An 8,789-nucleotide genomic window follows, 5' to 3' on the forward strand; every position below is an offset into this window, starting at 1 on the left:
ACCAAAAAACCCCAAAATCCCAACTTTAAAAAGGCCTGGAGCTGGGCTAGACCCTGGCAGGCTTGCCAGCTTGCCGAAGACCAGGGATGATCAACGATCACTGTTTTCTGCCATAAAAAAAGGGAATTAAATTGCGGGCTTCAACTGCCGTGCTATCGCCACAGCAAGGGATCCAGCCCCCCATCTACACCCTCCTCAAGAAACAACAAGCCCAGAGGCAGCAAAAATTTAACAGCTCCAAAACTCGGCCAGGCACTGGGGTCTGGAAAGGACAGCGAGAGCGGGATGAGCAGGAAAAAACGAAAGCAGCCGTGGTGGTGGAAAAACTCGGCAGCCTTCTCCCCATTCCCACTGGAATGTTTTTTCTTTCAAAAATTAAAAATAATTTTCTCATTGTCTTTCAACCCCACACTTCCAAAGGGGAAAGTGTCAGGGCTGGGAGCTTTAACACCCAAATTTCTTCACCATCACAGACCCGGATGCAGGAAAAGCCTCTGTGTGACAGTCAACACTCTGAATTCAGCAGGGCCTTCCCTGGTTCCTGCCGAATGCCTCAGTTTCCCCACCAACTGGGGGGAGAGCAATAGCATTTCCCTGCCTACAAGGATACTAAGATAATAGATTCGTCCAGAACCAGATCAGGGAGGATGTAACTTTCCTCCTGCAGATGCTCCATAGGACAATAAAGCCAGGGGAAAATGCTTGGCCTCGTCCCTGCGCAGACCTGGGGTTACCGTGGGTCTCCCAGGCTCCCAACAAAACATCCTCAATTCCCAGGTCACAACCTGGGCACAACAAAACCCCTCTAAAAAGGAGAGAACCGGGCAGCAACGAGACCGCGGGGCAGAAGCACAACTCGCCGCACAGCACAGGAAGGGCTGACACCTCTGGGGACACACAGGGCAGGGGAAGTGGGGAGCAGCAGCGGGACACCAGTCCCCCCCAAGCTTTTGCAGGGCACTGGGGCTTTGTGCGCGGTGAGAACAAGCGAGGGGGGTCTCCCCGAGGGGCAAGCGACACTTACTTTTCATAGTCCAGCTTGCAGTAGAGCTTCTTGTCGCGGTAGAAGCAGGTGGTCTGCAGGGGCTCCTTGCAGGACGCGCACTGGACGCACTGCTCATGCCACAGGCTGTCGTTCAGGCGCAGCAAGAACCGGTCCAAAATCACTCGCTGACACCCTTCGCACACCGACTTGGGGGTCGCGGCTCTGCCTGCGGGGAAGGAGCCGGGGGCTGGGGTGGGCGGAGGGAGAGGCGGCCGGGGAGACGGGCCGGGCAAGGGACGGACGGAGGGTCCCGCGGTTCTCGCTTCCCCCGCACAGGCTCGTGGGTCGCGGGGGGACGGGGCTGTGCCGGGAGCTGCTGCGGAATCCAGGAGGGACCTGTGCCTTAGGGCAGCTCCGGGGGAGACACATCGCGCCCGATTTCGTTCCTCTTGGAAAGGCGGCAGCGGAGCCGCAGCTCAGAGAGGGAGCGACCGTTTGAAACCGATATTAAAACGAAGATAGAAAGAAAAAGTGCGTTAATTATTGCTCGATACGAAGGAGAGCCCTTCGTTACAAGGAGAGGTTAGGGGGACACATAATTTAATGCAATCCCGGAGCGAACCGGGAGCAGCGAAGGCGGGCGCCGGGGACACACCCCGAGCGAAGGCAGCGGCGCCGGGCAGGAACGAGCCGGGGAAAGCTGCCCCCGGGCCTCCCGAACCCCTCGTGCCCATCCATCGCTCGGGCCCGCCCGGCCGTGCCCCGCCCTATGGGGTCCCCAGGAGTGGGGTGCTCCCGACTTACCCAGCAAGGAGGAGAAGGGGGTCGCGGGGTCCAGGGCGCTCTGCAAACTCTCCTCCATCTTCAGCCCGTCCAGCATGGTGGGGAGCCTGGCCGGGCGAGGGGCCGCGCCGCCCGCCTGCCAACACAGCCCGGACACACCGCGCTCAGCCCGGCCCCGCCGCCCCCGGCCGGGGCTTCCCCTCCCCGGCTGCCCGCCCGCTCCCCGGCGCCGCGCTCCCTCCTCCCTCCCAACAGGAGAACCCCTCGGGCCCCCAGTTCCGGCTGCGCAGCCGCTGCCCCGGCCGGGCTCGCAGCAGCCCCCCAGCCCCGCGGCCCCGGCGTGGGGAGGCGATCGGACCCGGGCTCCCCGCGACCGCGGAGCGGAGGATGCGGGACGGGAGGAACGCGGGGCTGCCGTCGGCGGGGCTCGGCCGCTTACCTGGGGCGGCCCGGGCGGTGCCTTCCTGCGAGGAGCCGGCGGGAGAGGCGTCCGCAGCCACGGCTCCTGGGGGGGCTTGCGGCGGCTCCGGCCTCCCCGGCTGTCTCGCAGCCCCTCGCCTCCCCGCCGCCGGCGCTGCCCGGGGTGCGGAGCGAGCCGCGGCTCCCTGGACGGCTCCGGGGAGGAGCGCACCAACCTGCGGGGAAGCGCCCGTCCGACTGCTGCCAAGGCACATTTCCTGGAGCTGATACCTCCCTGCCCGACCCCCACCCCCTGCCCTCCCCTCTCCACCCCACTCGAAATAAGTTTCCTCCCCGCTCTCCTGCCTGGCTGCAGGCACCGGCCCCGCCACGCCTCGAGGGGCCGGCGGCCTTTCCCGGCTCCGGGGCGCACGGCTCGGCCCCGGCTCCGCTCCGCTCCCTGGCTCTTTTTCCCCCTTCTTTTCTTAGAAAGCCAAAAAAGAAGAAGAAAAAAAAAAAAAAAAAAAAAAAAAAAAAAAGGTAGAGGGTGGTGCCCCACTACAGCGTCTCTCCCACTAATGAAACCGGCTGGAAATCAAGTCCCCCTTCCAGGAGAAGCCCAGGCCGGCAGTTTTTGGGGAAAGTCGGTGCCCTGCCCGGGGCAGTCCCCGGCGGGGATGCGCTCCCCCGCGCTGCGCATCGCCCCGGGCGCCTCGCTCCCGCTGCTCCGGAGTGTTTAAGGAAAATGAGTGCTGGGAGGAGGAAAACAAAAAAGAAATAACTACCAAAAAACGAAAAAAAAAAAAAAAAAAAAAAAAAAGAAAAGAAAAAAAAAGAAAAGAAAAGAAAAAATCCCAACACCAAAGCCGGAGAGCTGCCCCGGAGGGCTCGTCGCCAGTGATCCCTGGCGCCGAGCGGGGCTCGGTCCGCTCCGGGCGCCGGTTCCGCGGGGCCGCAGGGGGAGTCGGCCCTGGGGAAGCGGAGCTCCGGCTCCGCCAAACCGCATCGGTTTCGGGGAGGGGAAAGCCGCGGAGCAATGATCCCGCCCGGCCAGGGAAGATGAAACTTGGAGCCTTCCCGCAGTCCCGGCGCTGCTTTCCCGTCCTGCCTGGCTGTCCTTTCCCTCCTGCTTGGGGGGTTTCGCTGTTTTTCGGGGAGTTTCACGGCCGCGCGGGTCGGAGCGGTCCGCAGTGGGGCTGGGGCCGCGTACCTGCCGCTGCCGGAGCAGCCTGGACGGGGATCCGCGGCTTCCCCGGCACGGAGGAGGGCTGAGTCCTCCCGTCTCCGGCCGGCGAGCAGAGGAGCGGCCGCAGAGCTGCGAGGGACCCGCTATAGGATCGCGGAGGATGGGAGGCTTTTAGGGGCCTCACCTCCTGTGTTCAGCGCTGACCTTGGCGCCAGGGGCAGATGCGCTCCCAGCCTCTCTGTGGGGCATCCTCGTCACCAAGTGCTCCCCACACCCAGATGACGTGGGTGATGCAGGGACCCAGGTCGTGTCCTCTGGGAATTCGTAGGAAGGAGAGAGGCCACAGGTTATCACAGGCAGCTCACCGTCCTGCCGAAATCCCATGGGAGAGGGAAACGCGGTCCTGGGACAGCCCTGCTATATCCCAGTATAACTCCACCGGGAGTTCGGGCATGAAAGCCTTGGTACTATCACGCAGTCAGTGTGAAACAGCTCTGACCACTCACACCCAGGAGGGCTGGGCTGCAGTAGGGAGGCACCGGGCTCTGACACCTTTGTTTTTGTCTCTCCTGAAGGTCTCCGAGCAGCTACAGCCAAGTGTCTGAGCAGCCAGATCCACCGGAGCCACCTTGCCAAGACGGCAGCCCAGCGAGGACTGCAGCACGACCAGGGGCTGCAAGCACTGCGTGCTGCTCTCCCTGCCTGTGCTTCCCCGCACTCTCCATCCCACCCACAGAGCTATGCAGGGCAGATTTTCCTTACACAGCCAGGGAGTGGCAGCCCCGTGGGGTGGGAATACCATCCACGAGCTCTGCTAAAAACTGTGTCTCTGTGCAGGGCACTTTGCTTGCAGACTCAGGCCGCCCACCTGATCTGCTCTGCTCAGAGATGCAGGAGCAGCTGGAAGGGAAGTCATTCCTTCCTGGATGTTGCCACCCTATGGTTTTCCACCTCCTCTTCTCCATTGAGGAGGGTCTGGAGGCTGTCTCACCTTGCAGCTCTCATGTACAATTCCCAGCTTGGTCTGTGAAGATCAGGTTTGGGGGCTGAGGTAACACCAGGGAGGCTGCAGCAGGGTGTTGCTGCTCGTGATTTACACATCCACCAGCTCCCACAGAGGTTGGAGGTACTGGAGCACACCTGGCCTTGTGAAAAAGGTGATCACCAGGTGAACCAGTAAAATATGCAAAAAATACACTCCAAACTCCTTCGCTCCCAAAGCACACCTTCAACATGGGCAGTGTCCCTACAAAACATGGGGGGAGTATTTCAGGCAGCTCACTACAGCCTCTGAGCACCAGTTTCCATTATTAGCTTGCTCAGAGCTGAACTAGGGGCAGAAGCCCTCGACATCAGCAGCCAAAGAGAATTAAACCAGAGGAAAAGCAGGTCTTGCTTTTCTCCTTCTAGCTGCAGGGTCTGCAGGCAGCCAGGTGTTGCAAAAAAGTGGGTGGTGCTGGAGAGCTGCATTAAACAGAAGCTGCCAACCGAATTAACAAGGCCACAACGTTGGCAGAGGGGCTGCACATCTTCCCCAGCCGTCTCCCCGCTGGGGCTGCCCAGCTGTCATGTTTTATGCAGGGCCCCACTGCTCACTGCTGGAAGGGGCTCAGCAGCACTCAGCTCCCAGGTAGCCACAGCCACAGCAACTGCCCTGGCTCCAGACAGCAGCAGCCAGATCCCTCCTCCAGCATCACCTTAACTCTGCCCAGCCGAGCAGATGCAGGAGCACCTGGGAGCAGGCAGGGCTGGCCCCAGAAGCAGGCACAAAAAAACCCAAAAAAACACGAGGAAGAAGATGGCTGTGAGCCACCTCTCATGGGACAGAAGTCCCATGCTGGGCCAGCACCACCCAGGTGCCTTGAATGCCACCTTGGCACAGAAGAAAAAGCCTTGTCCAGCATCACAGACATCTGTGGACACCACTCGGCCCTGCAAGGACCACACCTCCCTCTCCTTCTGCCTCCCTCACAGCCCTTCAGAGGCATCAGCAGCTGCACGGCCAGCTGGGCTGGCCAGCCTGGCAGAGAGGCAAGCCAGAGACCAGCCCACAGCCATGATGCTGTCAGATAGCCCTGGGGTGATAAAAATCCTCTCGTTCTACCACTGAAATCCCCCAGACCAAGCCTGTCTCAGGTGGAGCTGATTGCACAGAGGGCAGAGGAAGAGAGGAGAGAGAAATGGAGTGGCAGCCACTGGCCTTGCTTAGATAGAGGTTGGTCTTTGTCCACTCACACTGATAGACACATGGGGATTTATCAGGGCTTCTCTATCATGCTTTGCACCACAATGTACCTTGCCATCGTCCCCTGAAAGAGGACACACAACACACTGCTTCCCACTGCCATCAGCAGCAGCTCTGGGGAAACCCCTCTCCCCCCTTCTCTTTGTGCCCTCTGGTGCTCCAAGTGAGCTCAGCATTCCCAGCCTTCCAGCTGGGCCTTTGATGGGACAGCAGAGAGCTGAGGAGGACGTACAGAGGAGGAGCAGAGGAATCAGGCAGCAAAGAGAATATCTCTGGGAAGGTCAGGTGAGATGAAGGCAGTCCAGGGCCCAATCCAGACAAGAGACCCCTGAGAAAAGGTCAGTGTTGGTGGCACTCAGTTGGATTCACACTGTTGGTGTCTGAGAGTCATGTCAGGCCTACAGGATGTGCCCCTGAATCACTCAATCCATCAAGGAGCTCAGAGCCAAACTGATCATAAACCAGCTCAAACATTTATCGTTTGAGATGTTTTTTTTATTCTCGATCTAGAAGCGCTGCTGTTTGACTCAGTAGAAACTGAAGCAGCTGGTACAGAACCCAAAATTCCACTATTTTTTGAAGCCCCATCCACAGAGCTTTTGCAGAGGGAGCAGCTCAGAATTAAATACTTTGACACATTTGGCATGTACACACCATGGTGGAAGGGACCTGCTGCTACCTTGGGAAGCTTGTGAGATGTGATGTGTGATGGCAAAGAGAAAATGGCCTTGCACCAGTCATTCCCAGAGCCTGGCTTATTAATCAGTTCCAGAGCCAAGGAAAAATTGTCTGAGTTTAATCTGGAGCTGTGAGGGGCTTCATGGGGTAACCAATGACTGGACAGTTTTCTTTGGCTTATCAATGATTGTGATTTCTACTGTTTTATGAAAATTAGGTTTTTCCAGTGGCTGAAGACTAGGGAAGCTGCAGCCATGCCAAGCTGCTGTTCTGCTGCAGCTCACAGAATGAAAACCACACCAGTGAGTTATTACCAGCTGCCATGGGATTTTGTTCCTTGGGGTCTCCAAAGACTCACTCCTATGCTTTGCAAGGCTTGGGGAAGCACAGCTCTTGGACAACACCCCTGGGGGGAGGTCTACCACATGAATGAGGAATCCACGGGTTGGGACCAAATCCAGGAGATTGCATCAACCCTCAGGTCCCCAGTGACTGCAGACAGAGCTGGGTTGCTCCATGACTTTCTTCCTCTGCAGAGGACATAGGTTTGCTAGTGGCACTTTCAGATGAGCAAGTGGTGTCTACTTCACAGAGGCCACATGGAGAGTCATGGCATCTCTGCCCTGCTAGACACAGGGTGGGGGAGTGTGTGGTGGGCTCTGTCTTAGATTTTTCCAAAAACCCAGTAGTCATCTGGAGAAACAGGACAAAGCCCTGCTCAGACTGCAGCCTGGAGACCTTGTGGCCCAGAACCCAGAGACTACTCTTGCAGACTACTGAGAGTGAGGCTGTCCAGCAGCCACCTTGAGACTTCTGCCTCATTTTGGTTACCATATCCTATCACTTCCAACATCAAAATATCACAGGCGGCAGTCTGGATTTGTTTACAAACAGTGGATTGAAACCAGCATCAGTCAGAAAAAAAAAACCCACCCAGCCAGCTGGGGATCTGTTCTTAGAAGTTTACATCTCTGCTCACCTGAGCAACCCAGGCTGGAGGTAACCTCTTGCTCCATCTAACCAGCAGCATGGTGTGGTACCATCCCAGCACAGCCTGTGTGCAGCATCTCAAATTCCAGCAACAGTTTTACAATAAGCAGGTTGTCTATTTTATGTATTTAAACACTTCCCTTTTAACCAAAAATTTCCTTTTCAATTAAAAATAGCTTCTTGGTCAGTGCTTTTTCACATTGTTTGAAATTCTCCCTGGGTTTTTCTCAGGGGGAAAAGAAAAAATAAAAGCGCTTTCTTAATGTTGGGGTTTTCCCTCTTTTAAATTCTCCTTTCCCTTCTCTCAGCGAAATACTGGAAAATGAATCAAGTCCCCGTGTGGGAGCTTTAACAAAACGTTTCATTTTTATCCTTCTTCCTTTTCTGTTGTCAGTCCTCCTCTCCCTCCAACTTCCCCGAGCCGGCAGCGTCGCAATCTGTCACGCGGACAGACAAAGCTGCATCTCACCCCACTGTCTGCTGAGAGGGTCAGGAGGGGCAGATCACTTAACACTACACCTGTTTTATGAATAATAATACAGACAGTTTCGCTGGGTTCCTGGGAGGACATTTTCCCACCAGGATAAGCGCCGCATATTGAACAAATTAATGTCTTTAACTCGTTTGACTCTGGTTAGCTCGGTTGCAATGGGAGCTCCAGTGGTGCTGTTGGAGCAGGGGAAAGACCAGGCAGGCCTTGGAGGATGGTTTGTTAAGAGTGTCTTGTTCTTTCCTTCCCTGCAGGTTTCACTCGTGGAAGTGTGAGATTATAAATTTGGGGCTCGTGAACCTGTTTCCAGAGCAAAAATACAGAGGGGGGAAAAAAAGAAAACCAGGACACATGAAGCTTCAGGAAAATGGAAAGTTATCCATGAGCACACAAGGTCTGTGTCATTTCAAAATACTCCACCTGCACCAAAATGAGACACTTTGGTTCTTTTGTCAGTGGCTAGACTAGCTCAGAAAAGAAAAAAAACCCAAACTAACCAACCAAACAACCTCCCCCTCACACATTAAAAACTTACTTTTAATATTACTTTAAAACTCCAAATAATTTGAAGAGTTTCTTTTTAAGATGGTGGAATGAAGTGTTTTGATTCACAGCAGCAAGTTTCTCTAGGTCCTTCCTTAGCAGAAACAAGAAGCAATACCTGTCTTCTCTCTGCCAAAGGACTGTGTCCATCAGCACACGCAGTGATATCCCAAGTGACATTCCTGCCCTGATTTGGGCTGCCCAAGAGTGTCAGGAGGGACCTTCAGCCCCATCCCAAGCTGGACCTGTGACTGCAGCAAAAGAGGACACTGCTCTGCCAGCCCCAATCAGTGCCTCACTCACATTACTTGTTTTGTTGACTTTTATTGAGAATGAAAAAATAATTTAAAGCAATTATCTGTACAGGGCGGGGGCAGGGGGATGGTTAGATGGGTAGAGGATCTGTGACCCCACCCCAGACAGGCCAGGGAGGGCTCGAGAGGGTGATTTACAGCTGTACAAAACCACGACAATCCCACCGAGGAGCAGC

General features: G+C 56.1%; 1 protein-coding gene across 2 annotated transcripts in view; it reads right to left on the reverse strand.

Annotated features, from left to right (window-relative positions):
* Nucleotides 1–1,937, reverse strand: part of LMX1A (LIM homeobox transcription factor 1 alpha) — a 41,439-nt gene extending 39,502 nt beyond the window's left edge. Inside the window, exons 1-2 of one of the 2 annotated variants that reach the window (XM_066325552.1) lie at nt 1,786–1,937; nt 1,025–1,207 (exon numbers count right to left, since the gene is read on the reverse strand). In XM_066325552.1, coding sequence (XP_066181649.1) covers nt 1,025–1,207; nt 1,786–1,865 — 263 coding nt within the window. In that variant the 5' untranslated portion in view covers nt 1,866–1,937. Of the gene's footprint in view, nt 1–1,024; nt 1,212–1,785 lie in introns of both variants that reach the window. The other variant, XM_066325553.1, reaches the window with a different exon arrangement.
* Nucleotides 1,938–8,789: the final 6,852 nt, after the last annotated feature.

The sequence above is a fragment of the Sylvia atricapilla genome, chromosome 9, assembly GCF_009819655.1.
Source record: "Sylvia atricapilla isolate bSylAtr1 chromosome 9, bSylAtr1.pri, whole genome shotgun sequence".
Taxonomy (NCBI): domain Eukaryota; kingdom Metazoa; phylum Chordata; class Aves; order Passeriformes; family Sylviidae; genus Sylvia; species Sylvia atricapilla.